The 14,794-nt window shown below is 39.7% G+C and overlaps 1 protein-coding gene across 1 annotated transcript in view; it reads right to left on the bottom strand.

The window, feature by feature from the left end:
• KNTC1 (kinetochore associated 1) overlaps positions 1-14,794 on the bottom strand; it is an 80,739-nt gene that overhangs the window by 65,694 nt on the left and 251 nt on the right. The window contains exons 2-15 of the mRNA XM_066371040.1: positions 11,711-11,881; positions 9,168-9,288; positions 7,774-7,889; positions 7,345-7,423; positions 6,678-6,755; positions 5,030-5,064; positions 4,684-4,794; positions 3,998-4,091; positions 3,608-3,660; positions 3,275-3,390; positions 2,768-2,822; positions 996-1,094; positions 235-278; positions 73-138 (exon numbers count right to left, since the gene is read on the bottom strand). Of these exons, the coding sequence (XP_066227137.1) occupies positions 73-138; positions 235-278; positions 996-1,094; positions 2,768-2,822; positions 3,275-3,390; positions 3,608-3,660; positions 3,998-4,091; positions 4,684-4,794; positions 5,030-5,064; positions 6,678-6,755; positions 7,345-7,423; positions 7,774-7,889; positions 9,168-9,288; positions 11,711-11,839 (1,196 nt within the window). The 5' untranslated portion in view covers positions 11,840-11,881. The remainder of the gene's footprint in view (positions 1-72; positions 139-234; positions 279-995; positions 1,095-2,767; positions 2,823-3,274; positions 3,391-3,607; positions 3,661-3,997; positions 4,092-4,683; positions 4,795-5,029; positions 5,065-6,677; positions 6,756-7,344; positions 7,424-7,773; positions 7,890-9,167; positions 9,289-11,710; positions 11,882-14,794) is intronic.

Below are 14,794 nucleotides of genomic sequence, written 5' to 3'. Positions count from 1 at the left end.
ACAATTTTTATGGATCAGGGGACTTACATTTTCCATTCAGGAGTAAGGCCCTGAAATAAAATGGGAAGTTACCTGTTTTCTGGCAAAGCTTCTGTGAGACATCTGAGCACCAACACAGAGACCGAGTCCTCAGGTAGTCTGAAAGAAAAGTACACTTGTTATTTCATACTAATAAGGAAATGTGACATTAGCTGTTACTTAACAATGTATCTGATAAAACAGAACATGACCTACTTTGGATCATTTTTGCACATTCCCTCCAGAAGGTATATGGTATCCTACAACAGCAACAAAAACATGCTTAAAATGGAAATAAAGAATTAATTCATCTTATAGCAGAGAGTAACAAGTGGTCTAGGCGGGAATTATCTGTCAATGGAATTCTAAAACCTGGGAAAACTGCTGGGGAAAAGGATATTCCCATAGTTTCAAAATAACACCATAGAAATTACCTACTATTGCAGCTGACAGATAGTTTATTAGATTTTTTTTTTTTTTTTTTACAGGAACAGAGAAAGAGAGAGAGAATCAGAGAGAGATAGACAGGAACAGAGAGAGATGAGAAGCATCAATCATCAGTTTTCCATTGCGCGTTGCGACACCTTAATTGTTCATTGATTGCTTTCTCATATGTGCCTTGACCGCGGGCCTTCAGCAGACCGAGTAACCCCTTGCTCGAGCCAGCAACCTTGGGTCCAAGCTGGTGAGCTTTTTGCTCAAACCAGATGAGCCCGCGCTCATGCTGGCAACTTCAGGGTCTCGAACCTGGGTCCTCTGCATCCCAGTTCAACGCTCTATCCACTGCGCCACCGCCTGGTCTAGCAGATTTTCTTTTTTAAATGAAGACTGATCTTGGTTGGGAAAGCGAATGTGAGGACATCTCATTAACAATAAAGTTATAAACCTGTGACCTATCCAGGTATTCCAATAATTCCACCCTCGGTTAGTCTTAATTTTTTTAAATATAAAGTAGTTTAAAATATACATCAACTTACTGTGCTAATTCCTGTTTGGACCAGAGAAGAAACACTGGATACTTCCAAAGAGTATAATATTTCCATTGTAGGTAATGAATAGACCATGAGGTTTTTCATCTGGAAAAAAAAAATAGTAGAGAAATTAACTTAGTAGACTGATATAAACCTCTGAACACAAGTCAACACTCTACAATCAAGGATATACGATTAAAACACTTGATACAAAGCTACACTTAAAAAAAAAATTTTAGCCTGACCGGGTGGTGGCGCAGTGGATAGAGCGTCGGACTGGGATGTGGAAGACCCAGGTTCGAGACCCCGAGGTCCGCAGCTTGAGCATGGGCTCATCTGGTTTGAGCAAAAGCTCACCAGCTTGAGCCCAAGGTCCCTGGCTCAAGAAAAGGGTTAGTCGGTCTGCTGAAAGCCCGCGGTCAAGGCTCGTTTGAGAAAGCAATCAATGAACAATTAAGGTGTCGCAATGCGCAACGAAACAGTAATGATTAATGCTTCTCATCTCTCTGTTCCTGTCTGTCTGTCCCTGTCTATCCCTCTCTCTGACTCTGTCTTTGTAAAAAATAATAATAATAATAATTTTACGTCAGTCTGTTACTGTATCACTTCAATGTTACATGTGAAATTATGTTCTATCCCACCTTCCAAACCTATTGAATAAAAATCCACATATCGGCCCTGGCCGGTTGGCTCAGCGGTAGAGCGTCGGCCTAGCGTGCGGAGGACCCGGGTTCGATTCCCGGCCAGGGCACATAGGAGAAGCGCCCATTTGCTTCTCCACCCCTCCGCCGCGCTTTCCTCTCTGTCTCTCTCTTCCCCTCCCGCAGCCAAGGCTCCATTGGAGCAAAGATGGCCCGGGCGCTGGGGATGGCTCTGTGGCCTCTGCCTCAGGCGCTAGAGTGGCTCTGGTTGCAACATGGTGACGCCCAGGATGGGCAGAGCATCGCCCCCTGGTGGGCAGAGCGTCGCCCCTGGTGGGCGTGCCGGGTGGATCCCGGTCGGGCGCATGCGGGAGTCTGTCTGACTGTCTCTCCCTGTTTCCAGCTTCAGAAAAATGAAAAAAAAAAAAAAAAAGAAAGAAAAAAAAAATCCACATATCTATTTCATTCCACAATTTGTATGTAAGGTGAATGTAATTCCTCAGTGGTAGAACAGAAACATTCTCTTGTTGGTATTTTTATTCCTAAAATGCTCCAATTAAAATGTGGAGTCAAGCCTGACCAGACGGTGGCGCAGTGGATAGAGCGTTGGGCTGGGATGTGGAAAACCCAGGTTCAAGACACCGAGGTCGCCAGCTTAAGCGTGGGCTCATTGGGTTTGAGCAAGGTTCACCAACTTGAGCCCCAGGTCACTGGCTGGAGCAAGGGGTCACTCAGTCAGCTGTAGCCCCCCCCCCTCAGAGAAATATGAGAAATCATATTTGAGAAATCAATCATATTTGAGAAATCAATGAATGAACGACTAAGGAACCACAGTGAAGAACTGATGTTTCTCATCTCTCTCCCTTCCTGTCTGCCTGTTCCTACCTATCTGCCCCTCTCTGACTCTTTATGTCTCTGCCTCAAAAAAAAAAAAAAAAAAAAAAAAAGTAGAGCCAAGATTTATAGGCATACTTTTCAAAATGGGACAGAAAGAACTCTTGCAAGGTTATTTCCTATTTGTCAGCTGTCTGCATGAGCTAAGAGCTACGTCACTGTGAGCACTACCTAACAACTCTTTTGCATTAATGCTATTTCTAGCACATAATATAGACAAATGTGAAACAAATTTTCCAATACCTTATTAGTTGTAACAGTTGTTAGAGCTACCAATTTGAGATTTGTAATTCCTTGGCTAAAAGAGAAAAGATTTAAGTAAATCAAACGGTTTTGTCATTTGCTAGCTATAAGCAAAGCCAAACTGACTTTAAAAACTTATATAAAACTTAAAATTGACAACCAGAGATGACAATGAGCTTGATTTCTATACAATTATGATTCAGACTGACAATCTTTCTTTCTTTCTTTTTTGAGTGATTTTTAGTCTGAATGCATACATCAAACAAGATGTGAACTTTGTTTACTTGTTTGTTTATTATTTCAGATGACACTCTTTCTAACACAATCATTTGAAGGTTTGCATTGCCTATTCTCAATAAACTTGGTAGACAAGGAAATGACCTTTACCTTGTCAGTCTGTTCACAGTGTTATTTAGAATGCAATATATATAATGAATGAGCAGATCAGAACCAGGTAAGAAACCTGGGCCTAACAGAAGGGCCATTGCTACTAGTGTCAATATGTACCATGTGACTGAAGAAGGAGAGTCTGCTTCCGTGGTGAGAACAAATTCTTCTATGTGAAGAGAGGGCCAGTTCCATATGGGAGTGAGAGTGTAAATATCCCACAAGCTCAGCACATTCTGCAAAAGAGACACTTCATTGACATGTCTTCTTACTGATGAAAAATTTCCATTTCAGGATATATCTTTTGATATCTATATATACATATACTGAAATGAAGTACAGGACACAAGATACCAATTCATCCACCCCTGCTACACTCCATTGAGTTTGACATTTTTGGTGTTAAACACAGTATCAAGGGAAAACATCAAAGGAGAACTATCAAAAACATACATCAGTATCAAGAACAAAAAGTAGGTTGTCTATCAGCTGGAACTTCTTTGCACCTACAAAAGAGAGAGCAAGGTATGTAAAGATCATATTTCTGTGTTACATATAACCATATATAAATAGTAGACTAACATTTATGGACAGAAAGTTCCCATTCTCACTGACCCGTTTCTATATTTTTTAGGTAACCACTAAAATGTAAAACCTCCCAAAATTAAAAGTAACAGAGGCAACATATCAAGAACAGTCATGTCTGTGGAAATGTATCAGTTCAATCTGGCTTCCTTCAGCAAGTGGTCTTATAAAACAGCCCATAAGCCAGGCTTAGTATATTGACATAAAAATGAAAAATCACTATTAATAGCCAAAAGTAGTTTTATTAACTTATTTTACCTTTAATCATCTCTGTATCCATAACATTCTTAACTGCCATTTCATTCTTGAGAGGACCTGGTTCCCATTTTGAGAAAGCACAATGACCAGCTCCCTACAGAAGTGACCACAGTACAGCAGTTGCAAATTTGGTTCTAAGATCTGAATTCTCCTCAAAATAGAAACACCTAAGTTGTATACATTATTAATTCCAAATATATATCTATAGATTCATCTTCTGGTTCCTCTCTTCATTTGTTTTCAACAGAATAGAATAGAACTACTGCTTTCACTATCACATGAATATTTAATGAGTAGGTATATGCAAGCAACTCACTCTTAAAGACACGGCATAAACTTCAACTTAACATATACATTTGGCAAGTAAAAATGTTGTAAATGGTATAATTATCTTGAATCTTTGCCTACTCCCTGAATATACTATTAGATGTTTCATTTATTTTTGTTTTTGCTTACACTCACAATTGAAAGAAATGATAAATTTTCAGTAGTGATTAGTGAAAATAAAAATGCTATTTTTTTTCTTAACATAGAAACTCAGGTTTACTTACTAATTTTTTACCTTAATTTTATAATTCCCATTTATCACATATTACAAATAATTTGTAATTTAACCAAAATTATAATGCTTTCATAAAGAAACACTTCAGAAACGAACAAAACAATTTTATGAAAGGAATTGTTACCCCAATGATCGCAGGGATTTTGCTTGCTAAATCTCCAGCTACAAGATGGAGACAACCAAGAGTATGATAATTTTCAGTAGAAATGAAGCTGGACTTGATTTGTCCTTGTAACTGCAAAATTTTAAAAATAAGAATATTATGCATACACTCCTAAAGTCCAAATTCCCTGAAAAGATTGACAAAAATCAGTTTAAACCAAACGATTATAAATGTATTTTTAAATGGAAATATTAAAAAGTTATATCATGCTACTTCCCAAAAGGTCAACAACCAGTAGACAATTATATCCAGAAACACCGTCCTAAATTTACATTAAATTTAAGACAATGTAATTCTGTTTTCTTACCTTTTTTGCTTTATTGAAGTCTACATTTTCAATCGCTGTATGAAAAAGAGAAAAGCAGGCTAAATTTATAGTATTAACCTATAAAAGACACACAAGTGGCCCCTTTTGTGTCACGGTAAAATTATATACAATCTAGTGAGGAGATCACTGGTCAGAAATTAGTAAGACAGTGGTGACTTCTCAGTTTTGCCCTTGACTAATGATATAAACTGACATGGTCCCAGGGTACCCGCACGCTGCTTTATACACTCTGCAGTGCTTCTCCTTGCCTTCTCCTACTAAGAGGGTCTTCTATCAAAACAGACTCCAACTTTCCTATTTAAGCTCTGAAGTCCTACCTGTAAAATCATCACTCTACCCTCTGTTTTAGAAGATGCATTTTATCTGTCTGTTCTTTCATTAAACTACACAGAGCTATGTATCTTAAATCTTGTATCCCCCAGAGCTTTGCATGTTCTTGGCACATAGATCTCACTTTTATGTGTTTATTTATTTGTCACATAGTAGGTTTAAAAATATAGACATTTGAGCGTTGGCCTGGTGTGCAGGAGTCCCGGGTTCAATTCCCGGCCAGGGCACACAGGAGAAGCGCCCATCTGCTTCTCTACCCCTCCCCCTCCCCTTCCTCTCTGTCTCTCTCTTCCCTTCCTTCCCGCAGCCAAGGCTCCACTGGAGCAAAGTTGGCCAGGGCGCTGAGGATGGCTCCATGGCCTCTGCCTCATGCGCTAGAATGGCTCTGAGGGCAACAGAGCGACACCCCAGATAGGCAGAGCATCGCCCCCAGTGGGCATGCTGGGTGAGAATCTTGGTCGGGCATATGCGGGAGTCTGTCTGACTGCCTCCCATTTCCAATTTCAGAAAAATACCAAAAAAAAAAAAAAAGACATTTGTTAAATCCATGTCCCCAAACCAATTCTTCGATCTCTCCCACCTTAGAGGGATGTATCATCCACACCATAGCATATAACAAGTTACTGTTACATTACTGTGTTAACAATATTGTTAACACTTACATAGTTATGTCTGTTTTGGGGTTCATTCATTCCATCAAAAAGCTTTATAATGCCTGACTACGCGGTGGTGCAGTGGATAGAGCATCAGACTGGGACGCGGAGGACCCAGGTTCGAAACCCCGAGGTCACCAGGGTTATTCAGTTTGAGTGTGGAATCACAGACATGACCCCATGGTCAATGGTTTGAGTCCAAAGGTTGCTGGCTTGAGCAAGGGACCACTCACTCTGCTGGAATAGCCCCCCACCCCAGTCAAGGCACATATGAGAAAGCAATCAATGAACTAAGGAGCCACAACAAAGAATCGATGCTTCTCATCTCTCCCTTCCTGTCTGTCTGTCCGTGTCTGTCTCTCTCTAAAAAAAAAAAAGCATTTATCAACCATGTTAGTAAATATCTTGTCTCTCCAACCAAGCTGTAAACTCCTTGAGCTATAAACAAATTACTACATTTCTTCAGATTCTGTTGCAGCCCTAACAATGGAGAATAAGTATACTGCAAATACTTAAAAGCATACCCAGTATTATGGAATGTAACTAAACTAATATAATCTTAAAGAGAGTATTTAAAGTTTTACTTGGAGATCTAAGAAGAAATATTGCTGCAATCAATAATAAGAAAATAATACATTACTTACCTTGTTGAATTTTTAGAAGCTGAAGGTTTGTAATCCAAAAAAACCCATTGTTTGTAAGCAGCAACATATAATAGGTACCTATTAAAATAAAATCAAGCCAGTTTCTCTAAAAGGCATATGAATATAAAATTTACACCAGTATTTGAACTTAGCTTAAAAATGTGAATTTACTCATTTAAATTCTAATCATCACTTTATAAAGCAATGATACAAATAAAGTTTATTTACAAAGAATTTCAAAAACAATGTTAACTCCTTTGAAACTTTTATAAACCAAACTTCACCTCCCAGGAAAAACAAAAACAAAAACCTCAGATGTATTCAAATAAATTAAGGTCTAGTTAATATCTGTTAAACTGAAAATATGATAAATATGCTGGAATCCACACAGAAAGATTTTGAAAGATTATAATTTCTCCTTGGTAATATACAGAACTCTCAAAGCTGAAAAAATTAGTTTAGAATATTATATTTAGAAAAAGTACATTTAAAACTCTGAAAAGACCTAAAATAAAAACTAGTTTCTTACAATATTGATTGCATCGCTAGAAAATTTAGCACTGTGTAGGCAGCATGATAATGAATTTACATAATTCATTTACTATGAATCTGATTTTTCAATTGGGTATTAGTCAGAAGACAAAAAAATAAAATCCAAAAAACTTACCTTCATTTGAACCATCTTTCTCAATAACAAGAGTTCGGTAAGTACACTGATTGTCATCCTTAGCTCCTTGAACAAAAGCCTAATTGCAAATTAATTTTAAATGGTAAGAATAAACCCAGAAAAATAGAATCAAGAATTATATTCGTTAAAACCACAGAACTCTCACCTATCATTAGCAATAATTCTGCCTACATTCCAAACATTTCAGTTTTAAAATGGAAAACTATTTTGAACAAGCATACTAAGTCTATCTAACAAAGATCAAATTTACAATTTTGAATTTACTTCATATATTTCTATTACTTAAATTTAAAGTAAAGAAACATTATTCTTTTAATTTAAAACACAAATGAAGGAACTGCTTCCTCAAGTTCTAGTTGTCTGAGATCATTTAGGTCACGAAAAAGAAAAAGGTTAACAGGGTCTTACGTTAGTGAGCAACGTTTGCTTTGAAGTTACGTGGATAAAATGTAAGTTCCCATTCCTCTCTCCAACCAAGAGAAACTTTCCTTCTTGACATAAGCCAACAACGTCCACTTCCGTGTCTACAAATTTCAGATCAAAGTTACAAGCTTCCTCCGAAAATGTTTCTTTTCAATGCCAAAGAATTGTCAATTTTGCCATTAAAAGTCAACTATTCAAGCTCCTTTTAAATATTTCCAAAAAAATAAAAATAAAGTGGTCATTAAAGTAAAAACATGGTATTGACTCTCCATCAGTCAACCAGTATTTACTGAGCGCTTCTACACTAAGCATGGTTCTGGGCCTTTTGCACCTATCTGAGAATATGAGCTCAAACTTCAAGGCAGTACTAGGTGATCAACAATGATCTTAACCAACAAATTATATGATGTGTATGTAAGCAGGGGACAGAGTCTTTGGAAAAAAGTTGAGCAGGGAAAGAGAGCTCAGAAAGGCCGTGCACCTAGCTGTAACCAACAGAGTTACAGGCTCAGCATTGACCCTGTCCTTAGGGTGAGACCTGAACAAAGACTTGAAGGGTTGTTGGTGCAACAGCAAGAAGCCCAGAGAGTGGAATGGAGGCGGAGAGGGAAGGGGAGGGGACAAAAGCAGTAGCAGATAAAACTTATTAACAGAAACTATTCAGTAGCAATATCCTTATCAGACATCAACACAGCCCACTATTTCATGGGTGACACTGAATTTTGTGGACCTATCAGGGTGACTATATGAAGATTCCACAAATAGGAGCGTCTTGGCTCCACAATGGATCCAGATTTGTGTTCTCACACGCATACCTTGATTTATTTTCTGTCGGCCAAGTTCTTACACAAACACCTCAACAACTATCTTCCTCTCAAAAGTTCAGAAGAAGCTTTCACAATGTTTGCACCTATTTTCCAGCACACTCACTTGTCTCTTCATTTACTCTTAAGTACATATTTGCATACATTTAAAGCTCTTTAACTCGATGAAGAATTCCTAAGTATTTACAAAGCTTGTTATAGTGTCATACATTCTAAAAAGTATTCCAATATCTGTTGATGATATTGAAATTATGTACATGATTCAGGTACTTGAACACAATTGGGCTCAACTGTTCCCTCCAGTACCCTAATCCAAAGCCATGCAAGTAAATTGTTGCTTTACACGTATGTTTCCCCTTTGACCTACTGAGAAGGCTTCACCCAGTATCCTTTGAATCAGCACAAAAAAGGCACTCTAGATTATTATCTTGAAATTAGTCCAATTTCCAGTCTTAGAAGTCATGGAGGAAAGAAAAGGCAATGTGGGAGAAACTGGTAGCCGATACATACTTCATTTCCAACTTATTGTATATCTTTGCAGCATGTCCGACTTACCAAATACAAGGTGCAACTGAAGCGATCTACAAATACTGTCAAGCAGTATCACAGACTGGTCTGCTACAATAATAAACCCGTCACTTAAGCTGCATGCTTGTATCTTTGGATTTAATGAGGCCTGTGGGAGGGAAAAGAATGACTGAAAAACATTGTTTTCATATATGTTTAACAATTCTGATCAACAATATCATCACAGTTTCCGCACCCAAGTTTAAAACTTGACGGCCTTCTCTCTTTAGTCCATGTGTATAATTAGACATGTTTTTCTTTGTGTGGTGCATCTTGAATCAGTTCAGAGTCCAAAATAGGGAAATAGTCCAAGACTGCTAGAAACGAGCAAAGGATTCCAACAAACAAATCTTCGTTTCCTAAGGGTTGACCTTATGCCTATAGGAACCAGCAGGCATTATGCATGAACATAAATGAACTATGACTGGCAAAAAGTCTCAATGTCTAGGAGACGACAAGGGACTGTGGCTTATTGTGAACTGGAGGGTATGTGCCCCCACATAAAATTAGATCAGAATCAGCCAGATTAAAGCCCCTAGCATGGCCACACCTTCCAATTTATCAAGGAAAGCTGCAACTTGATGTGAAATGTTCTGATTTTTAAATATTGGCAGCTAAGTCAATGTTTAAAAAAACATGATGCAAGCCAAATATAAGTCTCCAGTTTTCAGCTTTTGCTTATTAGAGCTTCCCGCACATACGTATTTTGAAGCAGTTAGATGGCTTGGAGGCTGAAAATGATCGGGCACTCACTCACTAGCTGAGTGATCTTGGGCAAATGTCTTAGCTTACTCTCCTGTAAAACGGGGATAATAAAATCCATTACATTGGCTTGTTTTGAGATTAAATGAATTCATGTAAAGAGCTTAGAAGACAGCCCTTACCTGCTTAATAAATGTTAACTATTCTTTTTTCTTTCTTTCTTTCTTTTTTTTTTTTTTACAGGGACAGAGAGAGGGATAGATAGGGACAGACAGGAACAGAGAGAGATGAGAAGCATCAATCATCAGTTTTTCATTGTGACACCTTAGTTGTTCATTGATTGCTTTCTCATATGTGCCTTGACCACGGGCCTTCAGTGTAACCCCTTGCTTGAGTCAGTGACCTTGGGTCCAAGCCGATGAGCCCTTCGCTCAAGCCAGATAAGCCCGCGCTCAAGCTGGCGACCTCGGGGTCTCAAACCTGGGTCCTCCGCATCCCAGTCCGACACTCTATCCACTGCGCCACTGCCTGGTCAGGCAAATGTTAACTATTCTTACTCATCCATGGCTTAGTTTTAAGCTAATCAGTTCGTTCTATGCCTACTTCATTGGTCACCTTTTCCAGGTTTAAGTCTGTTTATTTGCTTCAACTAGTGAAAAGTTACACCAAAGCTCTGCAAAAAAGAAACTTTTTATCTTCTAGGGATGTATCCATGTTGTTCTCTTTGCCTAAACTGTTGATCCCACTCTTTTTTTTCTTTTCTTTTAGAGAGGCAGACAGATTGGAAAGGAGAGAGATGGGAAGCATGAACTCATACTTGTGGCACTTTAGTTGTTCATTGATTGCTTCATATACATGCCTTGACCTTGGGGGCTCCAGCTGTGCCAGTGACCAACCCCTTGCTCAAGGTCAAGAGACCTTGGGCTCAAGCCAGCAACTATAGGATTATGTCTATGATCCCAGTGTCAAGCCTGTGACCCCATGTTCAAGCCGTATGAGCCCCCGCTCAAGCCAGCAACCTTGGGGTTTCAAACCTGGGTCCTCAGCATCCCAGGTTGATACTCTATCCACTGTGCTATCACTGGTCAGGCCTGCAGGATCCCTGACATAAAATGAAAAGAGCATCCTGGGATGCTGATGGCTCCCTTGAAAGGCCACTCATCCCCCAATTCTCGGGCTCCAGTGAGCCTGGGCCCCTTCCCATACCATGGGGAACTTCATGCTGACAGGATGAAATGAACCCTGCTCTCAGATGGAGGTCTTTCAGGCTGGCAGCCCTTGCCATACCAAAGGAGCTATGGCTGAGTTTCACGTCCTGCAACCATGTTATAATAATCACTTATTATTTCAGCAGTTTCTTGGTCGATTCTTTCAGATTTTTATTTTTTATTTTTTTTATTTTTAGAGAGGAGAGAGAGACAGAGAAGGAGAGAGAGGAGAGAGAGACAGAGAGAGAGAAGGGGGGAGGAGCAGGAAGCATCAACTCCCATATGTGCCTTGACCAGGCAAGCCCAGGGTTTCGAACTGGCGACCTCAGCATTTCCAGGTCGACGCTTTATCCACTGCACCACCACAGGTCAGGCTCTTTCAGATTTTTGACATGGACAGTTTTATTTCTTCCTTCCCTACCTAGGAAATGTTCAGTTTTGAAAATACAAATCTTAAGATAATGTAAGCAGAATTCAGATGAAAATATCCAATAATTTGAGACTGAACATTGATTACCTGAGAAGGTCTACATACATTCACAGAACATTTACCATGGAGCTACTGGGCCTACTAAACACTCAATAAATTTTTGTGAATGAAAACGGCATCAGAATCATTACCTTTTCAGAGGAGATCTTGGCTAGCAAGTCTACTTGATATAAAGCAGTTCCGTGTTCTTTTCTCGATCCAACACTTAGGTACCCACTTCCGGTATCATCACTTGTTAGAAGCTCAATATCACTCCACATGTTTCTGAGGTTGTTTTTCTGATTCGGGAAGCACTGCCTTCCCTATGACAACATGCAAAAGTAGAGACCAATTTATATGAACAAAATCTAGTTTCTTGGAAATGAAAACGTTTTATCCAAAACAAGTATCAATAAATAAAGACTTCTGACTTTATGTTATGTCACTAGCTAATTTGGACCGCTAAGATATATAGAACTAGAGCTGTAATTATCACTAGATAAGAACATTGGTTTAGGGCCTGACCGGGCGGTGGCGCAGTGGATAGAGCATCGGACTGGGATGCGGAAAAACCCAGGTTCGAGACCCTGAGGTCACCAGCTTGAGCGCGGGCTCATCTGGTTTGAGCAAAAGCTCACCAGCTTGAACCCAAGGTCACTGGCTCCAGCAAGGGGTTACTCAGTCTGCTGAAGGCCCGCGGTCAAGGCACATATGAGAAAGCAATCAATGAACAACTAAGGTGTCGCAAAGCGCAATGAAAAACTAATAATTGATGCTTCTCATCTCTCCGTTCCTGTCTGTCCCGGTCTATCCCTCTCTCTGACTCTCTCTCTGTCTCTGAAAAAAAAAAAAAAAGAACATTCGTTTAGGAATACAATTATCTTACTAATGTATCCTAGAGTTTCTAGTATTTTGTTGCCTAGCTTGAAATTGTAACAAGTTATCATTTGAAATAAACCTTTAATCAGTATAACAAGAAACAGCAAGAACTCTTAAGTCAGAATGTCAGAGATATCTTAGACTGATGTTTCCAGATGAACTTTAAAAAATGTCCATTAATGTTTCCAGCATTGTAAAATAGATGAAAATGTTAAGAGGAGAAAAAAACTGGATTCGTGTTTTTGTTTTATTAAGTGAGAGGGAGGCAGAGACAGACTGCTGCATGCACCCTAGGGATCCACCCCGCAAGCTCCCAGACCAGGTGACGCTCTGCCAGTGTGGGCCACTGCTGGGTTGCTCACTAACCGAACTATTTTAGCTTCTGAGACAAGGCTATGGAACCATCCCAACACCCAGGGCCAACTTTTGCTCCAACCATTGGAGCCATGGCTGTGGGAGAGGAGGGGGGCGGGTGGAGAAGCAGATGGTAGCTTCTCCTGTGTGCCCTGACTGGAAAAGGAACCCGGTACTTCCACATGCTAGGCTGTTGATGCTCTACCACTGAGTAAACCAGCCAGGGACCAGATTAAATTTCTGACTAGATCAAAGAGTGTATCTGTAACCTTAGGACAGTCACTTAACCATGTCATCAGCAAGGATTATATATAACTCATTTTATGTGTGGTCTGGATGAGAGCAGAATATTAAGGCGAAAAATGATAAACAATCCCTGGATTAAGACTTTGAGACTGGTGGGGAATGATAACCAAATAATTACAGTTGTTTTGATAAGTGCTACAGGATATGCTTTAAAATATATGGAAGGTACAGCTCAGGGAAGGAACGATTTTAGGCTCGGTGCTCTTCTACATTTACTTGTCCTTCAGCAAGCAATTTAATCTGTTTCTCAATTCGCTTACCTATAGAAATATAGTTGTCCCTACCTGAATGATTGTTGACTTTTATTTATTTATTTATTTTTCAGAGACAGAGAGAGTCAGAGAGAGGGATAGATAGGGACAGACAGACAGGAATGGAGCGAGATGAGCAGCATCAATCATCAGTTTTTCATTGCGACACCTTAGTTGTTCATTGATTGCTTTCTCATATGTGCCTTGACCTTAGGCCTTCAGCAGACCAAGTAACCCCTTGCTCAAGCCAGCGACCCCTTGGGTCCAAGCTGGTGAGCTTTGCTCAAACCAGATGAGCCCACGCTCAAGCTGGCGACATTGGGGTCTCAAACCTGGGTCCTCCATATCCCAGTCCGACGCTCTATCCACTGTGCCACCACTTGGTTAGGCGGTTGACTTTTAAATGTTCACAAAATAATTCTTGGTTCATGGCAAACACTCAATTTTAAGGGTTAACAATTTTATTATTATTGCTATTAGTAGAAGCAGTAATATTTGGGCTAGTAATTAAAGGTCATAGAAGTTTCATTTTGTCAGTTATGTTTTTATAGTTTGACATACAATGTTGTATTAGTTTCAAGTGGATAACAGTGATTAGAAGAGCATTTTAAATATAGTAGAAGAGTTCCTACTAAGAGTGTAAGAAAGGGCACAAAAACAAAGCGTACAGAATAAGTCACCAGTTTCAGTGGCTGGAGTTGGGAGATGAGGGGACAGGATGGAGTGACTCCTTTTGTGGGTCTCAGTGTCCCACATCTTATGTAAAAATAGCGAAGGCAAGAAAAGGTCTTTGTGATTATGAAGTATATATTATGGAAGGAAAGCCAAAAATAAAATAGTGAACACATACTGGGTAGGCAAGATAGCTTGGAATGCTTTACTCAGTTAACGAAACAACTCGTTTACAGCTGAGATGAAATAAACGGCCAAGGTCAGCTGAAGCAAGTCAATGATGTAGCTAGACAAGAAAACTCAAACCCACACCTATTAACTGTTACACTGCATGCCCACGAAAAAATAAGTAAACGCACAATTACAAACAACGTGAAATGTTTCAAAGTAAACAAAACGAGGATGGGAGGTTGGGAGGGTCGCTCAAGGAGCACCTGTTTGGGAGGGGAAGGAGATGATATCTGAGCTCAGGCCCAAATACCAAGAAGCCAAGTATACAAAACTCAAGGGGAACGGCAATGCAAAGGCTCAGAGGCTGGAACGCATTTGGGGCGGCGGTCGAGCCAGAGCAAAGATGGAACAAGGACGGGAGCTAAACGAATTGGTGGGGCTACGAATCCCCGGCTTCAAGATTGGGTTTATCCTCAGCGCAGGGGAGAAGATACTGAGCAAATGAGTGATATGATTTGATTAACGCCCTGAGATCACTCCGGTGGCAGGCTAGAGAACAGATTATCGGATTAAGCGAAATGAAAAGTCTCAAGTAGACCACCA

Source organism: Saccopteryx leptura, chromosome 2 (genome assembly GCF_036850995.1).
Source record: "Saccopteryx leptura isolate mSacLep1 chromosome 2, mSacLep1_pri_phased_curated, whole genome shotgun sequence".
NCBI lineage: Eukaryota > Metazoa > Chordata > Mammalia > Chiroptera > Emballonuridae > Saccopteryx > Saccopteryx leptura.
Note: the sequence above shows the minus strand (reverse complement) of the source record. Positions and strands in the feature narration are given on the sequence as shown.